Genomic DNA, 15,198 nt, shown 5'->3' with positions numbered 1-15,198 from the left:
GGAAAAGTGGTAGGGTCATGGCTGCACGATGCCCTTGAGGCTTCCAATGCCCATGATGTAATGCCCAATTAAATTGAAGCTCGAATATGTCAATATCAATGATATATATAAAACCAAGCTTTAGGATGTCCTGACATACTGTCAATACCAATGCTTTCTGTGTGTGCACTTACATGCATATACCGAATTTTTGCTGGGACATAATTAATAGAACCACCAATACAATAATAACAATACGTCATTATCATTACACCTGATCATTATATACTGCAAATTTGCGTGGGCGTGTCTTTTTCTCAATACGCCCCAATTTCAGATTGTAAATAACCAAGAATCTACTTGCACAGTTAGTACATTACGATGATTTGGGTGCTTGGAGTGTAACATAACTTGCAGCTTTATGGCCATAGACCAATAGACTACGTGCATGTGTTATTTTTCAAGCATTTCGAAGCTGCCAGTTACACTTGTTTGCACTTGTGAAAAATTTTAGACAGAAAATGATGAGAGTAATTCAATAGTAAGTAGTGATCTGTTCAAATGAGCCCGGGTGCATGTACATAGTGAGTTACCTTGAGCTATAGCTGTTGCTTGTTAATCGATTATTAGAAAGATTATTAGAAAGTTTTAACAATGCAATAGAATACCATAGAGTGCGTTATCTGTATTCAAACCGTTACTCGCTGCTCTTCTTTGACACAAGAGGATGATCGACAGGAACAATCAGGTTATCTATTGGCATCAGATTATACTTCATCACAAACACAGAGAATCGTTTGCAGAGACAGGTGGACTCCTAACACACAGAGACGGTCAAACTAACGTGCATGATTGTTTAGCATCGACTACATCAAACACACTAAACGTCAGGGGTCTGTGATTTCCTCCAGTTCAACAGCATATTGTCGTCATGCATTCCTGTCTGTCTGTTGCAACTATGACAAACAAAGCTACACACCTCAAACTCATCATAGAGTTCACGATGATGGTAATAGGCATGAGACAGAATTCTGTAGACTCTGCGACACACCGAGCTCAGTTTCTGCAACGAAGTCTCGCGTATGCTCACTCTATGAAACGACAAGCCAAATCTGGTTAGTGATGTAATCAAATAAAAGTTAATTAAATGTAGAGATCAGACCTGCTTGGAAAGTATTTGTTGCTGTTGAGCAGAGATGCAGCCCCGTCCAGAGTATGACGAGTGTAATCAATTGCTGGGCACTAAACGAGACAGAGTAGGAAACATTAACAATCAGAGAAACCAAATATTTCTCACACAATGCAAATCTATACACAGTGTCAGCATTCTAGTTGGTTAACAGTACAGAAAACAAAACAGCTAATTCAGTGTTTCACAAAGTTTAGAATATAAAGCAATCAAGATACAATTTTCATGACCAAACTACTCATACTAAGAACTCCCACTATAACAACTGCAGGGTTGCCACACTCTCCCGCCAAAACTTTGCAAGCAAATATCACTCATTGTGACATGCCCATCTGGTCTTGTAGGAACGACGCCCACTACTGTTCAGAATTTCCATAGACAAATCAGCATTTGCAAGCTATGTTCTTTATTGCTGTTTTAGGAGCATTCAGTACTGTACTGTTTGTCTAATCTTTATAACACAAATCACTTGCATCATGCTTGCTACTGTAAAATTTACAAATGTACTTGCTACAAGGTTGTAATCTTTCATTCCTGAGTCAAAGTGCTGGATTTCTGCATTGCTCAACACTTTATAATCTAGAAGATAAGCTACTAAAGTGTTAGCTATTATTCATTTTGCACACATCTGGTTAGTTAAAGCATCCGTGTTTGTGAACGTATCCAGGTTTTGTTTTAGCCTCGTGAGGTCTGGAAGCACACAAACAACCACCAGAATGTTATGAACGAGATGCTTAATCACAAAACTATGGTCTCAGAGATTTTGAAACGGTTCTGCATGAAGTAAACTGGGCATAAGGAAGAAGAATAACACCTTCTCAAAGATCGGAAATACTGAACTCATGAGATAGCCATGACATCTACTTGACAATCTATTTATTCGTAGGCCCATCTGTATTTTTCGCAAGCAGCTTTTCGCAGCAAAAATTTCGTAAACTAAGAATTTATTCATAGGTGTGGCAGCCCTGCAACTGCCAAGACTTTGTATGGTAAACAAAAACAGACTAACAAAAGCAGACAAACATAGACAGAAAAACAGACAAACAAACAAACAAAAATATGCAGACAAAAACAAACAAACAAAAATAGACAGACAAAAACAGACATACAAACAGACAGACAATCAGACATATGGACAAGCAGCAGACATATGGACAAACAGACATACAGTACGGACAAACAGACAGACATGGAAGCAGCAAACAAATAAAACAGCAAACAGACTCACAGGCAGATGAGCACGCAAAGAGACAAACAACCAAACAGATACACACAAGTTCGTTTCCCACGTTATCTGACCTCCTTCGGAGCTTTGTGGGCAGCGCACAAAAATATCCACTGCTCCGTGGACGTCATCTGCGTACAAACAGTCGGACTACAGTCTTCCTGCAGTATCACGGCCAACTCATTCAGCTGCATACAAAATTGTCTAAACACAGCAAACATGATTAATTAATCACAATGAAACGACTACAAATCGTCAATCTAATTCACCTGATGTGTTCGTATTTCCAAACGCCCTCGTCTTGACCATCTGGGGGTTCCAACAGGCCGTCGATGTCCTTGTAATCCTTCCTGATCAATTGCTGAATGTACTAAAACAAAACGTGTGATTCGAAAAGAGTGTCTGGATTAGCTGGACTGGACTACTGGACTGGACTACTGGACTGGACTACTGGAATGGTACTGGACTGGACTACTGGCCTGGGCTACTGGACTGGACTACTGGACTCCAATCCTCACCCCAATAATACCTCTGCATTTTCTGCAAGTCATTCTTGCCATGTCCACTGCAAGAAAATCTACACATGAGTGTACATAATGTACTTTAATACATAAAAATAAAATACGTACACGGAATGCGGATTTGCCTGAGTAAACGCGCAAGCACAGTAGCATGCAAGCGCCGACCTTGCCTACCTGGCACAACAAAGCACGCCATGCACGTAGAAGAGTACCTCTACTTCTGCCCATGTCTAGAGAAACTTTCAGTGGAGATTCTTCGACTGCGACAGCACGATCTTCATCATCTGACTCAACCAAGATCGCATTCGGTTTCGTCTTATCAAACTTTACAGCGCAAGAGAATGGTTACGTATGTCAGTTGTTAGGCACGTGCGAGATATTACTTCTGTAGCCATCTTCCGACTTTCTGTGCATTCATACTTGGGCTCTATGCTCTAGCAAGTCGGTCACTACGCCTGAACGCACCAGGTCTGCACGGATCTGTCTAAGATTAGGTAGTGCTTGCATTGATATTTCACTATTTAACAAAACGACAGCAAAGGTATTGGAGTTCATTCCAGACCAGTAGTCCTGTCCAGTATTCAGACACCCATTCAAAAATGACACTTCCAGCAATCACACTAATCACACTACATTATGTTTATATGATAAACAGTGTTTCCGCCAAAAATGTTCGATTAGTAGCCGTTTGGCTAAAGGCGTTTGTTCGTTTGTAGCCAAGTACTTTATCCCAGACCCAAGAACTAATCATACAAACATCAAACAGTTAACAATCTAAAAGACAACAGTTAGTCTATTGATTCAAGTTTAACCTTGTCTGACAGAGAGACAGGATTTAGAAATGTACCAATCTGAGATATGTCATGCTCAAAGGAACGTGATTTTGTAGAGTGACTTTGTAAGACTAATATCCCATTCACACTAGCATGTTTGCAAACTGTGCTGAGATGTGTGAAGCTAGACTGCACCAGGAAACAGTGCCAGCTGCCGTTCACACAACGTAAGCCTCTAGTGAGCCAGTGGGTGTAGCCACTCATAACGTACGCTAACTCTGAGAATTACAGATTGTCAGTATGCTTTCACTGCCATATTGACAGCAATCCAGATCGACAAATCGTGTCAGTTCAAAAAGGAGATTACGCCGGAGAAGGCAATCACAACATCTACATCACTCGTTGCGTCCTAGACTTTCCTAGTTACTATGGCGGCATCGCTCAAGATGTGCTTGTACACGGTATCTTCGATCCACAATTCAATCAGAAACAATGTTTCTCCTTCTGACCACACCATTTTTCAACAAACTAAGCATGCATTAACATGCTTGCAGATCGGTAACCGTTCACACAACGCAAAACATCCGAGCCAAACCATGCCAGCAAGGCCAATTGCAGCAATCTGGGCCAGCACGCTTCTGGCCCTCTCTGTACAGCACAGTAAGCGGTCACACTACATGACAAAATCAAACTGAGCTGGACCAAACCATGCTGGCATGGTAAAATCCACTAGTGTGAACGGGCTTAGCCGCTATAAGTCTTGACTTCAAAGTTCATTGCCGTATCCTTTCTGGTTTTTTTGTACCAAAATTTATAAACCCTGTCAAATCAAAGTCTCGAAGTTTTGTCACTTCTATGTTCAGAATCATAAAGTTCAGCATCACTGAGGTCGATCATCATTCTCATCATCCTTCTTGTGGTTTCTACAGCTACCATTAGTCTGTTTCTGTTTTACTTTCACACGGTCGTCTTTAGAACTTCATTTCTAGTTTGACGCTTGCGAAAGACGTATGCGGGCGGGGTAGCTAACTGTAGTAAAAGTAACGTTTAGACGTTCGATGTAAAGCCTTGGCACATGCACAGAAACGGAAAGCAAGGCCAACAGTAGACTGGTATTTAATGGGTGTGGTCATTTACAAAAGACAGTCTCACAATTTGGTGCAAAGAAAAAGTTGAAACGTGTGAAAGAGAATGCCCAGCTACGAGCAAATATACAGCATGCACAATTGATCAGCCTTCTCATCCTTGGAGCTCCAATACGTTGCGCTAATTGCCATTCTTAGCACGCTGTAGTGACTGTGCTTACAGAGAAAGGCGTACACGATACTCTGTAACAGTTAGCCAAATTGGCAAGGAGGAGCATTACCATTTTATAGAGAGTGACATCTGTTTGTAGCATTTGGATATTTGAGGATCGGACAGCGAAAACACTGGATAATAGTAAACAGTAAATTATAAAATTTCTATATAAATTATTTGTTGCCTGTTGGTATTTTAACTTTGACTTCTTACTTGCTGTACAGACAGCGTGCTCTCCATTTCATCAAACGGCTCATCAGGCCAACTGTAAAGATCCTACAACAACAGTCAATCGTTACTAAAATTTCTTAGAGCAACTTGCTTTGGCTCTTTGCATACGAAAGCAAGTTGTGATACAGTCTGCTATAAATCAAAACAAATGTGTTCATCTACTACAGTCGGATCTCGTTGTTCTGACCACATTTGTCCCACTGGTGTGTGTGTGTGTGTGTGTGTGTGTGTGTGTGTGTGTGTGTGTGTGTGTGTGTGTGTGTCTGTGTGTGTGTCTGTGTGTCTGTGTATGTGTGTGTGTGTGTGTGTGTGTGTGTGTGTGTGTGTGTGTGTGTGTGTGTGTGTGTGTGTGTGTGTGTGTTTGGTACATTTGTCTGCCACTTTCTCGTGGTGAACCCCAGTAACGTGTTCATTAACACGGCTAGGAGCTGACTTGGTCGTTACATTCCATGTGGTTCAAGTAATCAGGGTGTGACTGCTATTTCTCCCCTTGGTCTTGCAAGCTAAGGCGGTGGTATTTAAGCACAAGAGAGAATAACAGAAAAAGTTCAGTTACAAACCAAGAGTATGTCATCAAAACATCGAAAAACACTTCCACGTCGATATGTTCGTCTTAGTCATCGTGATAAGAGCAACGGTTTTTTCTGTAGCTACTTGGAACATGCGTTCACTTGTTGAGAATTCAGGAGAGATTCGTGTATGCAGAAAAGCTTGCAGAAAGACACAAATGGTGTTACATTGAAGAGCAGTAACTCAGTAGACAGAAAGCTTAATCTGATGATGAAGGAGTTGAAACGTTTTGGAATTTCAATTGCTGGAATTGTCTAGTGTTTGGCTGGATGTACTCTCTTGCACTCTGAAAGAGATGTGCCTTCAGCTGATATCAGTGTTTTCGTAATGAAGGAGTGAGTGTGTTCTTGGATAAGAAAGCAACGGCAGCTTGGAAATCAAGAGGAGAAGTGAGGAAGGCTGTAAACTCATGCATTATAACAGATCGTTTGAAATTAGATGCTTCTTGTGTGGGAATGCAGGATATGAGATCTACATATGGAGGCTTCATGTCCATCATATCTGTCTATGCCCCTACTTACCGAGATTCGGTGTCAACTAAAAAGACCTTTTACGACTCACTGCAGGATACATTAGACAGGGTTCCTGTTTCAGATTTTCTATTGATTCTGGGAGATTTCAATGCTAGGGTTGGCAAACAAGATCTTGATTCTAACCTTTGGAAAAGAATAATTGGTTACCATGGATTGGTCGAACGAAATCAAGCTGGGGAAAATCTGTTACAGTTTTGTGAGCTAAATCACCTTAGAGTTCTGAATACATGGTTTCAAAAGAAAACGAGGAATATGGGAACCTGGATGCATCCTGCAACCAAAAATTGGTATACTATTGACTATGTCCTGACACGTTTGGATCAGAGAAGATTTTGCAATGATGCTGGAGTTGTGAAAGGTGCTAATTGATGAACTGATCATTCGTTGGTCAGAGCAACTATTAGACCAGACAAGACAGTTTTTTTTCAATCACAGGACAGGTGGTAGGCCCATTCCACTTGCTGGTCATAGATTGCAAGACCTATCAATTAGGAAAAAATACAGTGAGAAACTGACAAATGATTTGAATAAAAGACCTTTTCTTCAGTGGGTCAGCAGACCAGAACTGGAACACCCTCAAGTCATGTATTATTGCATCTGCAAAATCTTCAATTGATCGAGGCAAAAGAAGCAAACCAGATTGGTTTATAGAGAACTCGGACATTCTTACACCCCTCATCAATATGAAGAATATTGCCTATGAACAGCTCTTGCAAGAGGAAACAACTGCCAATCAACTTTTTCGTCAGCACCAGCAACAGGTCAAACAAGCTGTGAACAAAGCGAAGGATACGTGGATCATGAAACAGATAATCTTGCGGAAAAGACACACATGGATGGTAGAACAAGGTGGGACTGTATAAGGAAATTACAGGCTGTAGATTCAATGTTATCTATAACGAAAATGATAATTTGATAAAAGATCCCGGGGAAGAGAAGATGGTTCTAACATTTCCAGAGAGTCCTAAATATACAAAGTAAATTCAGACAGGTGGTTATAGATCACATGCCAACCTGTCAAGTTCAGCTGGAGCTAGATAAGGTGCCCACCAATGAAGAACTTGAGTCTGCCTTACAATGTATGAAGTTAGGCATAGCCGAGGGGAAGATGGAATCTTACTGGAGCTGATAGATTTTGGTGGTGACGGATTACAAGAAAGGTTATTGAAGGTCATAACAATGGTGTAAAAACACCAAGCTGTATTTTCAGATTGGAAAGATGCAGAGGTCATTCCTATTCCCAAAAAAGGAAATCTTCATCACTGCGACAACTGGAGAGGTATCAGCTTGTTGAACACCGTTGATAAAGTTTGTGCAAGAATTATTCAAGACCGTCTTCAGAAAGTAGTTAAAGAAAAGGTGCTAGATTCACAGTGCAGTTTACGAAAGGGATGTGGTTGTGTGGACATAATTTTTGTTGCAAGACAACTCATTGAGAAAGCAAGAGAGCACAACTCGTCTTTGTACATTCTGCTTTTATAGACTTGAAAAAGCCTACGATTCTGTGTCTCGTCTTGCTGTTTGGAAGGTACTTGAAAATATCGCATTCCATCGATTATGCTCAATGTTATCAAATCATTTCACGATGAAATGAAAGCAGAAGTCAAGGTTGGAGATGTAACCTCTAGTATGATTAACGTTTGCAATGGTCTTCAACAAGGATGTGTGCTTGTACCTAACTTGTTCAATCTCTACTTCAATGCTGTAGTCAGAGACTACCAGCAACGGTGTCCTCAAGCAGGAGTGTGCCTGAATTATAAATGTGGCAGAAAGCTAGTTGGGGACAGAACTGCCAAAAGTTGTCTCTCTGCTGCAGTGGTGACAGAATCTCAGTTTGCAGACGATTTGGCGATTTATGCCACATCTAGAGAAGAATTTGAGTTCATCACGAATTCATTTTTATTGTAACAGCACAAGACTGGAGTCTGACTGTCAGTTTAGAAAAAAACTAAGGGTATGGTTATTGGCAATGATTTGTCCCTGGCTGAAGGTGAAGTAGAACCGGTACAAGTCAATGGAGGTGGCATTGAAATAGTCAACAATTTTACATATCTTGGGAGCTGCATCTCTACAGAATGTGAAATTGGGAAGGAAGTTTCCGTTAGCATTGGTAAAGCACCGAAAATTTTTGGATGTTTGCGTCAGTCAATTTTTCGTAATAGAACTCTATCTGTAGATACAAAATGATCCGTATACAAAGCAGTGGTTACGCCCATACTATTGTATGGATCAGAGACTTGGACAGTGAAGCCACACAATTTGAGGCGTTTGTAAACATTTCATAATCGTTGTGTCAGATTTATTGTGGGAGTCACAAGACACGTACCAGCAGGGGCAGAAGAAAATTTCGTCACGTCAGTTAGCAGAAGATTTGGGCATGGAAGAAAAATGTCAGACATGCTAAGCAAAACATCATCTTTGTTGGCTTGGTCATGTAGCACATATCAATGACAGTCGGAGCCAAAACAGGTACATGTAGATGTACTCTTTGGTGAGTTACATTCAAAGAGACCCTGTCACGGTGTCAAGAGAAGATGACGAGATGTAGTTCTATCAGATCTCAGGTACTGAAAAATTTTGGAGAAAGACTGGTATAAGTTATCACATGGATTAAGTGTATTGATAAGGGAGCAGCAAGAGTGTTGGCAACTGAAAACGTACATTTATCAACTGTGAGAGACTGCTTGTTTCTACGTCTAAGTGGAAGACGTTTTCGGAGAAAAGGAGATTAAACAAGACATTCTCAATTCTGTGGTGTTAGTTATTCCTAACCAACAAAGTACAAACTACCTTTCTTATTTCTGTTCTTTGTCAGTAAAGGACACTGTTATCATCGAAAGATGGACAGCTCAAGGTTCAAGGTGTGTGTGTGTGTGTGTGTGTGTGTGTGTGTGTGTGTGCGTGCGTGCGTGCGTGCGTGCGCTTCTAAGCTGTACCTTGGCGCATGCGCACAAGCATACAACAAACACCAAATAAACGCACATTTTGTCAACAAATGTTACGCATACATGCATGCAATACACAAATATTCAACTTGTTAGAAAGCCAAATACGAACAGTTGACTTACCTCCTAGCTACCCTGTACTGGGCTGCCGGGCAGCATTTTTTCCACCAGCCCGACATTAGGTAAAAACGAATGCTTATAACATACACTGTGATTACACGTTTCTAAAGCCTGACGCGCACCACTCACTTCGTTTTTTGTTCCCGGTAGATTTCGGCGGACAACACCTTCAGCCATCGTCACAAGTTGTCACGTGACTAACTTCCCGGATACTTTTGTCATCAACTCTGCTGTTACACATGCACTGTAGTCTACGAACACAGGACATGACTACCAGTTTAGTCTTTCTTCTAAGAAACTCTAATTGAGCAGAACTAGAAAACTATTGTTTGATCCAGATAGCGCTGTCTAGAATACATTGAAATTTAAATTTTGTAGACTGACTTACAGATAGTTGTCGAAGTATCTTAGGTCTATACATTTAGTTAAGTTTAGAATACATTGAAATTTTGTAGACGTAGTTGTTGAAGTATCTTAGGTCTCTAGATTTAGAGGAGAGCTGTCTGTCTTGTGTGCGTGTGTGTGTGTGTGTGTGTGTGTGTGCGTGCGTGCGTGCGTGCGTGCGTGCGTGTGTGTGTGTGTGTGTGTGTGTGTGTGTGTGTGTGTGTGTGTGTGTGTGTGTGTGTGTGTGTGTGTGTGTGTGTGTGTGTGTGTGTGGCTGCGCGTACACGTATCTCCACCGCCCAGGGTCTGAACTGCGACAAATTTGTCTAGATGGCTATATATAGTTTGTTCAGCTGCAGTGTACAAGGTGACCTGTATCTATTTTCAAATGGACACTTTGTGATATCTTAATTCACAACGCAAACTTGTACAGATACAACGAGTATATCTCTGACAAAAGTCCACTGTGCCATGGAAAGCAGACATTGTATTGCCCTGTAGCTTTGGCTCATGCAGGATCGCTATACTAGCTTGGCGCCATAATTAGTGCTGCTGAGGATTAATTATTGCAGATTCTTTACAAATTATATATATAAAGCTATGTGCGGATTCTTCCTTGAATGTGACCTGGCAGGCATAATAGATGTCTTCGTCCATGATCAGTTGGGTTCAAGTCTTAGACCTGACATCTGTATCTACAGCATTAGCAAACAGAGTGTTTATCTTCTTGACTAACAATAGCAATGGAAAAAATTTCAAACAGCCAAAAAATTATAAAGTCTCGAAGCGTGTAATGACCTCTTGTTGCAGATAAAAGATTTGAAAACAATCGAAAGAGGAACGAATGATTTCTGATTCATGGCTTTCCACGATTGACAGTTGTATGCTGGTAATAACATCATTCACCATATGGCAGAGAAGAAACACTAACTGCAGGATCTAGTATATCTTATGCTATGCTAGAATCAAGGGTCCATTTTGAGAGGTCAACACTTAGAATGGAGAAGACTGAGGTGACTCTCGATTTCGTTCTCGTATGCGACTAAATGCATTAACAACAGTGCAAATGAGAAGAAGAAACTCTTATTTACGTGTGACTACAGCAGAATGGTACAATATTGTGTCAGACTATGTATATAGTACAGCTAGATTAACCATCAGTAAAAAACAGTTTCCTGTTCACACTTTCCCTAACTTCCTGTTTCTCTACGTCTTTCGATGCTAACGTACAACAATCTATAACCTATAGCATCGACTCAAGAGCACAACAATGTTGCAAGTTATATCTATATACAGTGCCTTTAGGTAGCTAGGTTACCCAATACGTTGAACAATGTGTTGAAAAAGCCACTAAAATGTGTAGATAATGTTTAGAAACTGCGCAAAAACAAACGTAGAATTGACATTACACAGGTTAGAAATATGTGAGATACCTGTTGTAGAAGCTATAGCGCTTGCAATTGTAGGCATGACTACCGCTTGTACCACTGCCATGAATAATTGCTCATGGTGAACTAAACATAGGTCCATGAAAATGCATTACACACACACACACACACACACACACACACACACACACACACACACACACACACACACACACACACACACACACACACACACACACACACACACACACACACACACACACACACGCACACACACGCACAATAACTAGACTTTACACAAAGACTTACTGTTTCCGCTTCCTTTCTCCGTTTACGACTTTCCTTCAGTTTCTGAAACGCTTTACGCACCTTCAAGAAAACATAATATTACCAACATAAAAACTCGCTCTTAAAATTGAACTTTGATGACAACCACAAACCCCATTATTTAGAACGCAATGAAAAATAAAGAAAAAAAGACCCTGTTAAATAAAAAGACATGTAGGTCAGAAACAACACTCATATCAATGACAGCAATACATTCAGTTAGAACATACCTGCAAACTGTTGAAGATAGTGAAAATATATGCCAGAGGCACAGACAAGCTGTCAACTGCAAACACTCCAATGATCCAAGTAAGTCCCAGAATTGGTAATAACACAGCAATAGCTTTCAAGCTGGCCCTTCAAACACCACAAATAATTAAATTCATTCATAAATGTTGGCATGAGTGAGTGTGTGTGTGTGTGTGTGTGTGTGTGTGTGTGTGTGTGTGTGTGTGTGTGTGTGTGTGTGTGTGTGTGTGTGTGTGTGTGTGTGTTACAAGAATCTGATTGATTGTAATGTTGTAAACATTATCTAAACAACCGCACAAACGCTGTATCACTTTATAACTTGTTTCCTTCCCCGCATGTCAGATTTCCCTTTGGACTCTATGACAATCTTCAGAACAATGACGAAAATCACAAAGTTTGCCTAATACCAATCACAGTCACAACTTTACCATAAACACTAACACAAAGTTAAATATACCAAAATTATTGCAATCATAGGCGCAATGAAAGCATAAATAAGTCCATCATGATGAGTGAGAAAACAACTAAATACAAAGAAAACCAATAAAACAAAGGAGTTATAATCATAATGGTTTTTACAAAAGCCATATTTCTAACTTTGCTGAATGTAAACATAGTTAGATAGTCTTATTCTATAAAACCAATCATTAAAGGTAACTTACTAGTTATAAGAGCCATAGTCGTCGTGCTTAATTCCAACACTAATAGCTACAACAACAGCTGGAATCCCTGAACAATAAAACAGATTTACAAACTTTATATATACCTACTCTTTTCACTCCAAAATGTAAGTACATACACAAAACAACAGCAACAACAACAACAACAACTACAATAACAACAACAACAACAACAACTACAATAACAACAACAAACATTCTTAGCTAATTGGCAAAGCCAAATGTCAAAGAAGATCGAGTGTCACTCACCCCATCCCAAGGCAAGAAAATGCCAGTAATAAGTCTTCCCACCGTCAAATATAACAACTATCATCAAGTACAGTAGGATTCCTTCACACAACATCCAGCAAAATGCTGCCAGAAACAGATAGTGCATTATGATGGCCATTGCCTTGCATGCAGCCTGAATTCAACAGATTGAATGTATACATGCAATCTACATAATATTTAAAATCACTCTCAATCATACCGGATTGCTAGATTGATCTATTCCTGCTAGAAAGAACGTAACAGCTAGCGTCAGAGCAATAAGGAAATTGATGTTAACAAAGTTCTTCTGAGGATATAAATCCGACCTTAGAAAACAGCATTAAAACACATCAGTAAATGATAAAAATACATAAGAGACCTGAAGTAGATGAGACAGATGAGAGCTAAAACCATACAAACAAGAGATATTCCGCAACCAACGTAAGTAATGTACCTCAAACTGTGTGTGATCTATGTATACACACCAATGACAGATTTCAAGAATTATGTGACATACTCTTTTGTAATGCAGTTATAATTACCACAGCTCCCTGAACTGACGTAAGAACAACTGACGTAAGAACACAGAAACTGGTAAGGTGAGTGCTGCTGCATGAAATGTTTCCTCCTCCAAGTATTTCTGTTGTAACACCATTGGACGACCAAGTGTTGCTAAATACAAGTGCATAACAGACATATAAAATAATACTTATATACACTATACTTTTCAAATTGGTAGTAAGCACAACGAAAGTCAGAGTTATTCTGAAAATATAACAAGCACATTGTGCTACCATTCACACACTAAGGCACGTACTTACAGCAATCTACCTCTACATTTGTGTAGCTGATGTTGATAGAGTTTGACAAGCTGTAGTTTAGACTATCCAGTTTTCCAACCTCTAATATCGACAGTGAGACAACATCAGTGTGTGGCAAATCATTTGCCATCTTTCTATACATGAATGTATACCATCATAACATATCTCAATTGTAAAATCCGACTTTGTTAGAACACAACACCTCAAGTCACCAATTGATTGATGAGACAAGTCTTTAGATGTCATCAAAGATGGAGGCAAGAACTCCTGCACGCCTTTTAACACAACATTAGAAACAGCAAGTTTATCAGCACCTGGAACACAGATACAGTTACAAGAATCTATAATCAATACAATGTTCTGATTGTCCCAATTATTACCAGTCTCTTTAAGGAGATATGACAAAACACTTGATGAAATAAACGATGAAGAGTCCTTCGTATTATCAATGCCATTTTCAGCTGAAAATTCAGCATCAAAAGAAATCGGTTGGACCATTGACTTGGTAACAGTCGTAAACGTTAAAACTGAGAAAACAGATGTCACAAATCGATGTTGTTCCCCATTTCAGCTTATAGAACAATTGTTTATTACCTATATTATCAGTTGCAAATGTTATAAGTTTGTTGTCAACAATTGGCATAGAAGAGGAAATCAATCGACCAAATCTCTCCATGGATTCCACAAAAGCAGGAGCCCCATTATTCTAAACAAAAAAGACATTTGATGCAAATAATTGAACACAGTCCAAATGCAGCAAAAATTGAACAAACAGAGTTCAGGCTAAGCCATGCAGTTTTATTGCTGGTGTCCAAAAGTTTTCCTGAAGCGTTGATGTGTCCCTAACAAATACCAGAATAATAGTACAACATGCAACCAATAGCACCATTATAGCATAACAATTCACAGCAATGTAATTGTCAGTTGGGATAAAATTCTTCTTTGTCTTCAATATCTCCTCTTGAATAGAAACTAGAAAAGTCAACACCTTGATACTATCATCCACATCAGAAGAAGTCAGATTCTGATCAGAAACAAGATTAGATAGCTTAGAAACAATACTATCGCCAATTGCAGAAGAAAATGTGTCTGAGGAAATATTAGTTGCCTTTAGAACAAAGTAAACAAGACATTACTTGTTGTTCCACAATATTCTAATAATACAAAGTCAACTTACTACAGTAAGCAACTCGGAAATTGTAGTAGTATTAGAAATGGCAACCAACGTCGGATCTTGATTGTAAATGCAACAAACAAAACAATTCATGTGTTGACATACTAAATAACTGCAACATCAAACTGACCAGCAACACCATTATCGGCGTCTGTTACATTGATGGTGTAGAAAGCAGTTGTGGGAGCCAACTCCTAATCAACATAGATGTCAGGACAAACATCACTAACAACGGGACTGTTGTCATTCACTTCAATAACACTAATCTTCACAACAGCTGTCGCATTCAGTTTAGGAGAGCCAAAATCCTCAGCAAAACCAGCAACAAGAATCACCAAAGAGTATAACTGAGTGATTTCCCGATTCAGTGTGTTGTTGATTACAACCTCTCCTGATGCCAAATCTGGTATATCAAAGTCTCCGTTTGTGTTTCCTGCAACAATCTTGTAAGTCTCCCGACCAGGAGGAAATGATGGATTTTCAATGAATTTTGACAAGTCTGTTACAACATTACCAATTGGTGTGTCCTCTGAGACATAAA

The 15,198-nt window shown here is 39.7% G+C and overlaps 2 protein-coding genes across 4 annotated transcripts; both read right to left on the bottom strand.

Moving 5' to 3' along the window:
- Positions 1–213: 213 nt before the first annotated feature.
- On the bottom strand, positions 214–9,589 carry LOC134187338 (MOB-like protein phocein). 2 transcript variants are annotated; one of them, XM_062655451.1, is made up of 7 exons: positions 9,515–9,589; positions 5,200–5,262; positions 2,663–2,763; positions 2,468–2,597; positions 1,142–1,221; positions 959–1,070; positions 214–796 (listed from the first exon to the last, which is right to left on the bottom strand). In XM_062655451.1, the coding sequence occupies exons 1-7, from the start codon at positions 9,560–9,562 to the stop codon at positions 677–679; spliced, it is 654 nt and encodes a 217-aa protein (XP_062511435.1). In that variant the 5' UTR covers positions 9,563–9,589; the 3' UTR covers positions 214–676. The 2 variants fall into 2 exon arrangements, with proteins under 2 accessions (XP_062511435.1, XP_062511437.1); XM_062655453.1 differs by lacking the exon at positions 9,515–9,589 and adding an exon at positions 6,857–6,923.
- A 1,260-nt stretch (positions 9,590–10,849) lies between these two features.
- LOC134186756 (adhesion G-protein coupled receptor D1-like) lies at positions 10,850–14,711 on the bottom strand. Of its 2 annotated transcripts, none has more exons than XM_062654809.1 (20): positions 14,661–14,711; positions 14,391–14,591; positions 14,257–14,325; positions 14,078–14,189; positions 13,864–14,010; positions 13,686–13,797; positions 13,494–13,617; positions 13,387–13,427; positions 13,205–13,334; positions 13,042–13,133; positions 12,883–12,988; positions 12,663–12,816; positions 12,396–12,462; positions 12,191–12,257; positions 12,045–12,133; positions 11,715–11,841; positions 11,598–11,639; positions 11,467–11,526; positions 11,203–11,283; positions 10,850–11,146 (listed from the first exon to the last, which is right to left on the bottom strand). In XM_062654809.1, exons 4-19 carry the CDS (start codon positions 14,157–14,159, stop codon positions 11,242–11,244), a joined length of 1,482 nt encoding a protein of 493 aa, XP_062510793.1. In that variant the 5' UTR covers positions 14,160–14,189; positions 14,257–14,325; positions 14,391–14,591; positions 14,661–14,711; the 3' UTR covers positions 10,850–11,146; positions 11,203–11,241. The 2 variants fall into 2 exon arrangements, with proteins under 2 accessions (XP_062510793.1, XP_062510794.1); XM_062654810.1 differs by having other exon boundaries at positions 13,500–13,617.
- Between the last annotated feature and the right edge of the window lie 487 nt (positions 14,712–15,198).

This window comes from Corticium candelabrum, chromosome 11 (assembly GCF_963422355.1).
Source record: "Corticium candelabrum chromosome 11, ooCorCand1.1, whole genome shotgun sequence".
Classification (NCBI taxonomy): Eukaryota; Metazoa; Porifera; class Homoscleromorpha; order Homosclerophorida; family Plakinidae; genus Corticium; species Corticium candelabrum.
The sequence above is the reverse complement of the archived record's forward strand: the minus strand, read 5'-3'. Positions and strand labels throughout refer to the sequence as shown.